Source organism: Nyctereutes procyonoides, unplaced genomic scaffold, assembly GCF_905146905.1.
Source record: "Nyctereutes procyonoides isolate TBG_1078 unplaced genomic scaffold, NYPRO_anot_genome, whole genome shotgun sequence".
In the NCBI taxonomy this organism is placed as follows: Eukaryota; Metazoa; Chordata; class Mammalia; order Carnivora; family Canidae; genus Nyctereutes; species Nyctereutes procyonoides.
This window is the reverse complement of record NW_026575117.1, coordinates 1,756,438-1,768,696: the sequence shown is the minus strand read 5'-3', so window position 1 is coordinate 1,768,696 and position 12,259 is coordinate 1,756,438. Positions and strand designations below refer to the sequence as shown.

The 12,259-nt window shown below is 66.3% G+C and overlaps 1 protein-coding gene across 1 annotated transcript; it reads left to right on the top strand.

Moving 5' to 3' along the window:
• The first annotated feature begins 3,801 nt into the window (after positions 1–3,801).
• On the top strand, positions 3,802–10,448 carry VSIG8 (V-set and immunoglobulin domain containing 8). Its single transcript, XM_055334161.1, has 7 exons — positions 3,802–3,955; positions 6,708–6,883; positions 7,263–7,464; positions 7,553–7,774; positions 8,306–8,431; positions 8,705–8,903; positions 9,636–10,448. The coding sequence occupies exons 1-7, from the start codon at positions 3,907–3,909 to the stop codon at positions 9,907–9,909; spliced, it is 1,248 nt and encodes a 415-aa protein (XP_055190136.1). The 5' UTR covers positions 3,802–3,906; the 3' UTR covers positions 9,910–10,448.
• The last annotated feature ends 1,811 nt before the right edge of the window (positions 10,449–12,259 follow it).

The following is a 12,259-nucleotide window of genomic DNA, read 5'->3' as shown; positions in this document are numbered from 1 at the left end:
CACGGACAGACCTCAGCCCGTCCCCTGCATCTGTCCAGACCTTTCTGAGACTGGAAAGAAAGCGGTGGGGGGATCCCTGGGTGGCACAGCGGTTTAGCGCCTGCCTTTGGCCCAGGGCGTGATCCTGGAGACCCGGGATCGAATCCCACGTCGGGCTCCCGTGCATGGAGCCTGCTTTTCCCTCTGCCTGTGTCTCTGCCTCTCTCTCTCTCTCTCTCTCTCTCTCTCTCTCTGTAACTATCATAAATAAATAAAAAAAAAAGCGGTGGGGACACCGGGCGTTCGGGAGTGGAGACTGGGTGGGGGGAAGGCAGGGGGCTCCCGGGAGTGGCCGCTCTCCCTCTGCAGAGGAGGGGCCTGTGCTGTGAAGGCCCAACGGGTACCCCAGGGCTCTCCCTCCACCACCTCCCCCCAAACCCTGCAGGGCTCAGGGCACAAGGCAAGAAGCCTGGCAGCTTCATTTATGGGCCCCAACCTGCAAGGAGGCAGCAATTAGCCCTCAGTGGGTCAAAGGAGAAGCGCAGTGTGCCGTGCCTTTTGAGGCTTGGAGGGGCCCCAGTGCGAGGTTCCTCAGGAAGTTAAAAATAGAGCTGCCCTGCGACCCCGCAATTGCACTGCGAGGGATTCACCCAGACACAGAGATCTGAGGGGCACCTGCACCCCAGCATTCACAGCAGCGAGTCCACAGGAGCCAGAGTGTGGGAGGAGCCACGAGGTCCACAACAGATGAAGGATAAAGATGTGGCCTCGATGTAGATCTAGACTATGTAGGTATTCCCAGTGGAATGTTCCTCAGCCGTCAGAAAGGACGAACGCCCACCATCTCCGTGGAGGTGGACGGAGCCGGAGGGTATTAGGGGAGCAAATAAGTCAGAGGAAGACAAGGACCCCATGACCTCACTTCCATGTGGGATTTAAGACACAGCGCAGAGGACTGTAGGGGAAGGGAGGGAGTGAAGTCACCAGAGAGGGAGACAAACCGGGAGCAAGTCCTCACCGTAGGGGACACACTGCGGGTCCCTGGGGGGACAGGGGGAGGCCGGGCAGGGCGCTGGGGTCCCTGGGTGACGGGCACGCGGTGGGACGGGCCCTGGGTGTACAGGCAACGCGTTGATGGACTACTGGACACTGCATCTGACGCGAACGATGCACCGTGTGTGGGCCAAGTGAACTTCTTTATTTAATTAATTGATGTTAAAGGTTTTATTTATTTGTTTGATAGAGAGAGAGAGAGAGAGAGAGAGAGAGAGAGAGAGAGAGATGTGAGCGCACAGCAGGGGGAGCGGCAGAGGGAGCAGCAGCCTCCCGCTGAGCAGGGAGGACGACCTGGGGCTGATCCCAGGACCCCGGGGTCATGACCTGAGCCCCAGGCAGGTGCTTGACCACTGGCTGAGCCCCCTGGGCGCTGGGGCCACTTGAATTTAAATTAAAAAAAAAGTGGCTGTTATTTTGGAGCATCTATGCCCTCAGGCTCCCCCATGTGCATTCCCTAGAGTCCCAAACTAGGACCCTCCGCCGTGCCTGGGCGGGGGGACCCGTCTTCGTGCGAGCCCCCCTGTTGCTGCCGCTAACTCCTGCATCCCCTCTGTGCCCCCACTGTCACCTGGGGCGGGGGCTGGGCTGGCGCGGGCTCAGGGGTACCGCAGGACCCCCCGGGGTTGCATTTGTTAGGGGATCGGGTCGTGCAGGTGCAGGTGGGCTCCTGCACACCTGGAACTCCCTCCCTCCCTGGGACCCTCAAGTCACACGCGGAGGTACGTCATGGATACGATGACACCAGGTTGTCCTGGAGCAGAGGGATGAACATCCTGGGCGATGCGGCATTTAGCGGACGGAGACCGAGGTCCTTCTGTGTCATAAATAAGACCTCATTTTTTGGGTCCCCGTAAATCATCCTGAAACTCGTGTCCTACACCTGAGCAGCCCGTCCTAACTCGAATCCCAAACTCACATTTAATAAATCCCAAGCTCACCCAGTGGGAGCCCCAGCCCCGCGTGGGTGTCAGCCGGGCCTCGGGTCTCCTGCGAAGGACAGCAAACCCCAGCCCCCGCCGTACCCTGACATGGACCCCGGCCTCAGCTCCTGCTTTCCGTCTCGCCCGCTCTAGCCTCCGTTCCCCTCTGGGCCTCAAGTCCGACCTCGAGCTCGCCAGCGACCCCAGCTAACTGAGCCAGCCTTGCACCCCAGCTCTGCAGGGGCCATCCAGGACCCAACCCACCAACCCTACCCCTGGGGGTGATGGCACCGCAGCCTTCCCTTGCTGCCCAGCCCTCGTCATCCTGACCCATCACTGACCCTCTGCACCTTTACCCTGTGGCCGGACCTGCTGAGCCACAGGCTCACGGGCCCTTTCCTTGGGCCCCTCTGGATTGAGAGTCAGGATGCCTGGGTGTCCCTCGCGTCAGCAGGGCCGCAGCAGCATCTGCCCTTCCCGGGGTGCAGGACAATCCTATAAACCTCAAAATAAACACGGAAACGAGGATATTCACTGGTACATCTGGCAGGTCCCAGGGCACCCTGTCATTGCCGAGAGTGCAGGGGGAGAGGTTTGGGGCGCGGAGACGCGGGGATTCCCTGTGCTTCCTGGTTGGGCTGCCCTGAGCCTGGAGCTCGGCCCATGGCTCCTCCTCGCCCCTGCCCTCGCTGTGCCCCCTGCCCTGGAGGCAGGGGGGCGGTGGGGGGGCCTCCCCGGATTCCTCTGAGGAAGCTGAACTGCTGGAGCCGGCCCCTCGGGACCTGATGCCCACCATCGTGTGACACGGGGCAGTCGTGGGGCCTCCCCGCCAGCTCCCACCTGCCCACCCCACTGGGCGGTCCAGGTCACAGGGGCCCTGGTCTGCCTCCCTGGCACAGAAGCAAGGACACCCGGTGATCCCTGAAGCACGACGTGGGGCACATGGCACGCCCCCTTCCCTGGCCCTCCTGGGCCTGTACTCTCCAGTGTCCCCTCACCCTCCACACACCCCCGGCCCCCTCCACGCACGCTGGCTCCTCTCCTCCCAAGCCTCTCTGGAATGGGGCCGGTTCTGCAGGGAGATGGGGGCTAGATCCCCCCAACACCCCCGCGGCCAGGGGTCCCCTGCACGCAGGGCTGACCCCACCTCAGGTGTGGGTGGGGGACACTGCTCCCGAAGGGCACCCCTGTACCCAGGCACCCCTCCCTCTTTCAGCTCAGGAAGCCTGACTCCCTTTGAGGGCCAGAGGCCTGGAGGGGAGGCAGGCTGGACATTCCTGGGTCCCTTTCATGTGCCTGGGCCTTCCCTCCAGCCTCTGTCCCCTTCCCTGTGGCCCCTCCCCAGGGACCTCAACTTGGGGGGGTTCCCCGAGGGTCAGGGAGGAGCTGGCTGGCTGGGGCCTGCAGGGGAGGCTGGGCGCCCCGACCCAGGGGCTCAGTGTTAACCCTTCACGGCCTGGCCACCTCCTTCCCCAAGCCTGACTCTCCTTCCGCTTCCCCATTCCCCCCCCCCCCCCCCCCCGGGGAAGGAGGCGACAAATGAGTGGTGAGGGGAGCCCTGTGGACGCTGTGAAATGGGGCGACTGTTGTTACCGCGAGGATGGGGCCAGGAGGAAGTGCAAGTTTAAGAGGTGCCTAATTACAAGTCCCGCTGGCCGCCCTGTGCCACTCTCGGGATGGGGAAGAGCTTGGGTGAGGGCCGGGTAATGCCTGGGTAGGCCACTCTGTCACCCCGATAATTAGGGTTCCCGGGGCTCCTCCCCAAGGCGGGGACCAGGCCCCCTCCCTCCTATAGAAATAACTCCAGCTCTGGCCTGGCACTCATTGCACCTTCCTGCCACCCCGGGCAGTGTCTGGGCCCTCACCACCCCCCCCCCACCTGTCCCCACACGCCCACCACCACCAGCCCGGGATAGCCAGCCCCGGTGGAGGAGACGCCGAGCCTAGAGACATGGGAGTTCGAGGAGCCTTCCACCTTCTTCTCGTGTGCCTGAGCCCAGGTATGGGGCTGGGCACCCGCAGGGACGCCCACACACCGCCGCAGGGCAGGGACAGGGCGGCGAGGGGCCCGCAGCGGGGCCCGCACGCAGTCCAGACGCCCCCCGGCTGCCACCAGGCTGGGATTTGCGAGGGGCTTCTCCCCAGGGCAGCCCTGCGCCTGCAGGTTTGGGCGCGTGTCTCCGACGGAGCGTGTCTGTGAGCCTGCAGGGCCCACACGTGTGAGCACAAGCTGTGTGCGGGGTCCAGGCCTCGCCGGAGGGGCTGAGGCGGGCGGCAGGCAGCAGCGATGCCGGGGGCGCTGATGGGGAGCCGGGAGCACCCACCCCCAGGCCCGAGCCCAGGGCTAGGAGTCGGGGCGAAGGCAGGGTGGGGTGCAGTGGGAGTGGGCGCAGCAGCGGCGTCGGGGGCAGGCCCTGTGCCCTGGGAGTCCCCGGGCCCAGGACGGAGCCGGAGGAGGGCATGGCTGGGGGAAGCCTCAAGAATCCACAGGGGGCTGCCTGGGCGGTGGGGGGCCTGGGGCCGGGGGGAGGGAGACCCCGAGGGCGACACTGCATCACTGCAGCCTGCAGAGCCCCCTCGGGACCTGGACAGGGATGCACTTGGCGTGGCCGTGGGAGGACAGACCCTGCGGGGCTCCAGACCCCCCACTTTCCTCTCCCGCCTGCCCCCCAGGGAGAGGGTTAGGAGCTGTGGAAGCAGCTCGAGAAGTCACAGGGATTTCCAGGCTGAGAGTAGACACCCATGGAGGGTATGGGTGCGGAGGGTGCGCAGCCCCTGGGGCCCGCCCCTGCCCCCCCCCCCCCCCCGCTGCTCCCTCCAGGGCTCCTGACCAGATCTCTCTCCCATCCCGGCTTCCGCCCCTCTCCCAGCCTCTCTCCTCTCTCATGCCCGGAGCACTCCCTTGGTGCCATGGCAAGAGAGACCACGGCCGTGAGACACCAGAAACAACTTCCTCAGGGGAGCGTGAGGGGGTGTGGAAGGGCTAAGCCTGGGTGGAGGCTGAGAGGCTAGAATGGGGCTCCTGCAGGGCGGAGGCTCCCTCACTGGGCCTGCCCTCCTTTCCAGCCCCTTCCCTGCACGCCGACCCCCTGCACGCGCCCCCCCCCCACAGTCCTCAGGGCTGTGGGCTGCTCCACGCAGCACTTCCCCAGGGTGGAGCCTCTGCTCTCCGCAAGCCTGGCTCCTCCCTGGCAGTCCTCCTGCTGCCCCGCGCCCTGGCAGGGAGCCCCAGGATCCTTATCTCGGGAGCTAGTTGTCTTGGCCCTGGGGCTGGAGGAAGCAGCACCACATCCCGTTAGTGCCCCCGTGCTGGCCCTGCCAGGGCTCCTAGGGGCAGGCTCAGGGATCCCCGAGGCGTTGGGGGTGTAGGAAGGGCCCTGCTGGCGCCATAGGACCACGTGGAGCTGCTGCAGGGAGGCCCCAGGCCTCTAGGACTGCGCGTCCTCTGGGTTAACATGCACCTGCGCTTGTGTGTGGAGGTGTCCCTGTCTGGGGGGCTAGGAGGCTGGGACTGCACGGGATACACCTGCCCTGAAGGTTCGTGGCTGTGACAGCATGTCCCTGCACCTGGGCGACGCTCTCTAACCAGAACGTGGTCCCCAGAGAGACGGACAGAAGGGCCGAGCGGCCTGCGGCGCCGAGACCAGGGCTGGGTGCCCGGGGATGGGCTGGCTGGCAGGAATCCAGGAGGAGAGCGGGCCAGGCTGGGCTGCGGCGCCCGGGACGGGGAGCCTGCCTGCCCTGCTTGCCAGGTTGGGGCTCGGCACGCCCCCTCCCCTCCGCCTTCCTCTTTGGGTCCAACCGGTTGGGGCTAGTGCTCGCCTGGGGCTTCAGGGTAGGGAGGGCAAGGAACTCAGGCCTGGGCTCCCATCCTGGCCGCTCATCAGGGCTGACTCAGGGCACCGGGGCTGCTCGCAGTGGGAGGGGCCCCACCAGGGCGAGCGAGCCAGGGCGGCTGCACCCGAGCCACACCGTGGAGCCACGCCGTCGCACGAGAGGCAGGACGCGGAGTCCACAATGCCCTGTCATCACGCGAGGCCCGACGGTCCTGCAGGTGCCTGCGGCCAGGTGCCCGGCACACGCCATCACTCACCATCGGGCACAGCCCGGCTCTGCTCACGGCGGCCCCCCTTCACGCACAGGCGCAAAGGATGGCTCAGGGCCCTGACACGGCCGGGCACACAGCCACAGACGCACGCTGTCCTGCAGAGACACACAAGCGCGTCCAGCCTTTTGCTCCTTGGGGCTGCAAAGGGACCCTAGAGGCCATGGCTCCATCTTCCTAACTCCAGGCAGGTGCGCCTCACCTGGCCCAGACAGAGGCGCCTTTTAACGAGCCGGGCTTCTCCGGTGGGGCGTTTAACAACTCTGGTTGCTTCGCGTGTTCACACACATGCGCACACACGCACACGCAGCCACTATGTAAGATACCGCCTGGCCGTACGCCTGAGTATCCCCGCAGCACACCAGAGGAGCCACAAATACTCATCAGCACACGACACACGCACGTGCACGTCCTCACACACACATACACGCAAGCGTACCCAGCGGCCATACACATCCACACAGGATTCGGATGCAATCGCAGAACACAGACGTGTGTACGCAAGCATGCACAGACACGCACAGAGACCGGTCCCTGCGTTCACGCATGCGCACGCGCTGAGCCCAGCCCCTCCCTCCCGGGGGACTCCACTGAGGGTGCTGGGGAGACGCGCTGAGGCTGACCCCACTCCTGGCCTTCTCCCCTAGCTCTGCTGTCCGCTGTGCGGATCAACGGGGACGGCCAGGAGGTCCTGTACTTGGCAGAAGGTGACAATGTGAGGCTGGGCTGCCCCTACATCCTGGACCCTGAAGACTATGGTCCCAATGGGCTGGACATCGAGTGGATGCAGCTCAATTCAGACCCCTCACATCGGGAGAATGTGGTGAGTGCCAGGCCTGGGGTTCCCCTTCCCCTACACTTCTCGGGTTCCCCTGGGGGGCATACACCCTGTGGGGTGGGGAGGAGGGCAGATAAGCAGATGGAGACCTTGAACTTGCCCCATGGCCTCTCCGGGAACGGGGCGGCAGGGAGGAGGGCTCTGCAATCCCAAATCACGGGCCGCCTTCCCCCTCGGGCCCCAGAGGGCACGGGAGGCCTCAGGGCTGTCGCGCCCGCGCCCATCTGCTCCCACTGGTTCACTACGAGGTGAAGGAGTCAGGGGTCACCACGACCATCCTTACCCTCCAGAGAGTCTCAGAGAAGCTCCGTGCGGTGCTCACGGCGCCCGCGTCACCATTCCCGCCTTCCCCTTCTCTCCACAGTTCCTTAGTTACCAGGACAAGAGGATCAACCACGGCAACCTCCCCCACCTGCAGCAGAGGGTCCGCTTTGCAGCCTCGGACCCCAGCCAGTATGACGCGTCCATCAACCTCATGAACCTGCAGGTGTCGGACACAGCCACCTACGAGTGCAGGGTGAAGAAGACCACCATGGCCAGCCGGAAGGTCATCGTCACCGTCCAAGGTACGGCCGGGCGCCGCCGGGCGCCCCCTCCCTGGACTTCCGAGCCTCTTGGCTGGGCCCTGGCTCACACTCAGCCCGTTCTCTGCAGCGCGGCCTGCGGTGCCCATGTGCTGGTCCGAGGGCCACATGACCCGCGGCAACGATGTGGTGCTGAAGTGCTTTGCCAACGGGGGCACCCCGCCTCTCTCCTACAAGTGGGCCAAGATCAGCGGGCACACCCACCCCTACCGCGCCGGCTCCTACCACTCCCAGCACAGCTTCCACTCGGAGCTCTCCTACCAGGAGTCCTTCCACAGCTCCCTGAACCAAGGTGGGACTGAGCAGCGGGCCAGGCGGGGGGCCGGGGCGGGGGAGAGGGGGTCAGAGGCAGAGACTAAGAGCGAGGCCGTAGCCCCGGCTGCACCACGGCTGGCGGCAAGACCCGGGCAGGCGGCTGCACGTCCCTGCGCCTTGGCTGCCTCACACCGAGAGGAATTACACCGTGTGAGGGCTCCGTGGGACGAGGCGTGGGAGGCAGCTGGCACGGGGATGAGTGGGGTGGTGCTCACAACCGAGCAGACCACATCAGAGCTGGGGGGGGGCCCTTTAGATTCCTCTGGCCCAACCTTGTCCTCACGGTGCAGAGAAGGACAGCGAGGCCCGGGCAGGGAACAGCTTTCCCTAAGGTCGCAGAGGGAACGAATGCTGCCTCTGCCTGGAGAGTGGGGCGGATCTGTGTGTGTGTGTGTGTGTGTGTGTGTGTATATGTATGTGTGCATACATCCCTCCTTCCGCCCCCCCTGCAGCGGCCTAGGCCGGGTCCTGAGTCCGGGCCTCGCTACAGCCCCTGGTGCTCCCTCAGTTTCAGGTCTGAACAACGGGGACCTGCTGCTGAAAGACATCTCGAGCGAGGATAATGGGCTCTATCAGTGCACAGTGGCCAACCACGTGGGCTACAGTGTGTGCGTGGTGGAGGTGAAGGTCTCAGGTAGGTGCGGGGGCAGTGCCCCTGGGGCCCCGGGACCCGGAGGGCGCGGCTGGAGGAAGCTGGGCTGTACCTGCAGCCTCGGGGGCTCTGCTCCTCACCCCCATGGAGCCTAAGGCTCCGCTGGGGCAGGCCCTGGGAGAAACGTGCTCGTGCATGTCCCGTCCTTCCTCACGGGGTGTCCCAGGGCCCTGAGATCCTGGAGCCGGGGATGGGGGGGGCCTTGGTCTCCCACAGAGGAGCTACCTGCACCTGACTGTCTGCTTCTCTCCACAGACTCCCGGCGCATAGGCATGATCATAGGCGCAGTGCTGGGCTCTCTGCTCATGCTGGGCTGTCTGCTGGTGGGCATCTGGGGGCTCGTCTGCTGCTGCTGCGGGGGCGCCGGGGCAGGCGGCGCCCGCGGTGCCTTCGGCTACGGCAACGGCGGCGGGGTCGGCGGAGGGGCCTGCGGCGACTTGGCTAGTGAAATCAGGTAAAACCTGATGCATGCTGCATGCTGCCGAGCGGCGGGGACCGGCGCCCTGCCCCTCCTCACCCCTGCCCGCCACCCCCACCCTGCCCGCCATCGCCAGGAGTGCTGGGACCGCAGCATGTCGTCGGGGCTCCTCTGTCCCCCTCCCGCGCCAGTCTTCACCTCCACTCCCCTGCCCTCCGTTTCCTCCTGTCTGTGCGCCTGTCTTTCCGTCCTGTGTAGACTGTAAGCTCCTGGAGGGCAGGGCCCATGTTCCGCGTGTCTCCCCTTGTCTCGCGCCGGTGAAAATTCTGGACACGCTTACTTGAGAAGAGTCCGTAGTGAGGATAGTGCTAATAACTTACATTAGGAACCAACTAGAAATAAAACTAGGACAAGACTAGTCGTGCTAATGGCTGCAGTGCCCTGGGAACGAGGACGAGCTGGAGCAGGAGGTGGAGGGGCAGAGGTCAGGAGAAGAGGGAGCGAGAGGGCCGGTTGGTGCTAGCGAAGGACAGAAGGACAGGTAAGGCGAAGGACGCAAGGACAGGTAAGGCGGCTCCTCCGGGTCCCCCCTCCCTCCCCGCGGGGCGGGGCGGGGGCACCCGCGGGGCAGGCCTGGGGGAGGCGGGGGCAGGTGCAGGTGCAGGCGCGGAGCCGAGGCCGGGGCGCAGGCGGGGAGGCGGGTCCGCCAGGCCGTGCCCACGCCGCGCCCCGGGAGCGCGCTCACCCGCCCGCCTGTTGTTTCCACAGAGAGGACGCCGAGGCGCCCGGGTGCCAGGCCGGCGGGCGCGGCCGCAGCGTCTCCCACCTGCTGGGGTACCCGCCGCAGACCGTCAGCCGCTCCCTGCGCCGCAAGTTCGCGCCCCCGCCCTGCGGCGGCCCCGAGGACGTGGCCCTGGCGCCCTGCGCCGCCGCCGCCTGCGAAGCGGGCCCCTCCCCGGTCTACGTCAAGGTCAAGAGCGCCGAGCCCGCCGACGGCGCCGAGGGGCCCGGGCAGCAGCGCACCGACGGCCTCCTGGTGTGAGCGCGGCCACCGCTGGGGATGCGCTCGGCCCCGCTCGGCCCGCGGCTGGCGATGCGCTCGGCTGGGCTCGCCCGGCTCGCCCCGCGGGATGCGCTCGGCCTGGCCCGCGGCTGGGGATGCGCTCGGCTCGTCGCTGGGGATGCGCGTGCGCTCGCGCCTCCAGGCCTCTCCAGGACTCCGGGCCTCACCAGGACAACGGGCCTCTCCAGGCCTCCGGGCCTCCCTGGACCTCTCTGAGCCTCCGGGCCTCCCAGGACAACGGGCCTCCCCGGGCCTCCCTGAGCCTCCAGGCCTCCGGGCCTCCCCGGGCGTCACGGCGCCTCCCCAGGGCCCGCGCGGGAGTCAGCGCACCTGCCTGGGCGGCAGCGGCGCGGGGGCGGGGGCGGGGCGCAGGGGGAGCGCGGGCGCCGCCGGGCCGAGGGCCGGGGGCGGGAGCGCGGGCGGGTGGGGACCCGCTGGTGGCGAGCGAGCCGAGCTCCCCGAGCTCCCCGAGCTCCCCGGCGGCAGTGTTAGCACAATAAAGCACCTGTAAGACCTCAGACTGCGCTGGCTGCTGTGCTTCCGCCTGCCCCTCACCGCCTCGGCCACTGCCCCGCGTGCCCCGCCCCCAAGGCAGACGAGGGGCGCTGCCCGCAGGACCTCCCCAAGGCTCCAGGCCCTCCTCCGCGCTCTTCCTCCTCCCTCCGGGGGGTGGGGGGGTGTAGGCCTTCCTTCTCCACTGCTGGGAAGGGTTTGGAGTCACACCCTGGGGTAGAAAGACCTTCCAGGGCATCTAACGCAGCTGCCCCGCACCCCCGCCCCCGCTTAGTGGAGAGGGGGCGCCCATGAGGTGCCCGGAGCTCTCCAGGATTTGGTCTTCTGCAATCTCTGCTGTCCTCCTGGAAGCGGAGCCCCGTTCCCCTGCACAGATGAAGACCCCGAGGCCTGAGGGATGGATGCCTTGAGCAAGGCCACGAAGGTAATAAGGCAGGTGTTGGCTGATGCCCGCGTGTTGGGCGTGTTCGACTGGAGGACCCCAGGCTGTTTCTCTGGTGTTTGGATTCCCCCCCCCCCCGCAGGCCTGGCAAAGGGTAAGGCCGCAACCCCTCACCGCAACCCCTCTCCGACCTCCAAGGGCAGCTGCGTCCCAGAGCTCTGGCCCCAGCTGCCACAGAGATGTTTCTTCTCTGGAACCCAGTTTTGGTGGCCGAGAGCTTCTATCCCTCGGTCCCAGCTCTCCTGTCAGGGAGCCCTAAGCATCACATTCCAGGTCCGCTGCCTTTAGGGGACCAAGCGGTTGTAGTCCCCACGGGGCGGCCGCAAAGACGACAGCTGGCGGTGGGCCCGGCCTGGGGGTGGAGGGTCTCCTCGAGACCGTGGATCTGCCCGTGGATCTGCCCGTGGCCGCCCGGCCACCTGCCCGCTGAGAGTGCCTCTCTGCCCCTCGAGGCCTCCCGTGCTCCGTGCTCCTTCCCTGGAACTGCGGGACGTGTGGGCAATGGGTGGACCTCAAGGTCCCCGGGTTTCCAGTTTCTACACCCGGAAGGCCCCGAACCCCTGCCTGCTTACACACAGCTGCGGGGCCCTCCCATCAGCTTTCTTCTGGGAGGAGTAGGACAGAGAGAGGAGAGGGAGCCGGGCCGGAAGCCCGGGGGTGGCGGGGGTTCTCAGGGCTGGGTGGGGTACAGGGGTAAGGGGTTGGCTGGTGAGGGGAGCAGAGGACTGCTGGAGCCATCCGTCCCCTCGCTGTGTTTAGACACATTTATGAGCATCTGGAGGGGGACCTGCTTGCAGATAGCTGCACTTTCTGCGGGCACCGGACCTGGCCCGCTGAGGGAGAACCCTCCGGCAGGGGACAGTACGGGATGACGTGGGGAGGCCCCCCAGGCCGGGAGCCTCCAGTTCAGCCTCCTGGACGGCTGAGGGAGGGCCTGCCGGCCAGCATTGAGCAACATCACCGTCCCCGTTCCGGGAACCCGGGGGCCATGCTCCCACAGCCTTCATGCGGAGGCTGAGCACACAAGGACACACAGAGTTCGCTAAAAAGCTGTAAAAGAGATTTCAGAGAGGCTCTGGGAACAGCTCCCAGCAGGACGACTCCCTGCACCTTGGGAAGTTCCTAGAAGCCCCGTGGGCTCCCAGGCTGTGCCCGACGCTCCCTACCATGGGCAGTGGGAGAGGTGGTTCTGCTCCCGCCACTTGGCTCCAGGGACACCTCGGTCTCTTCTTCGTCCTGCGTGAACCCTTGTCAGTGTTGGGGGACAACACGTGTGGTGGTGACTGTAATGGTGGCTTTGGGGGGACTGAGCTCAATGTGCACAGTCCCAGGGGGGCTGATTTCCAGCTACTGGCATGTTGTCCCGGCGCGGAG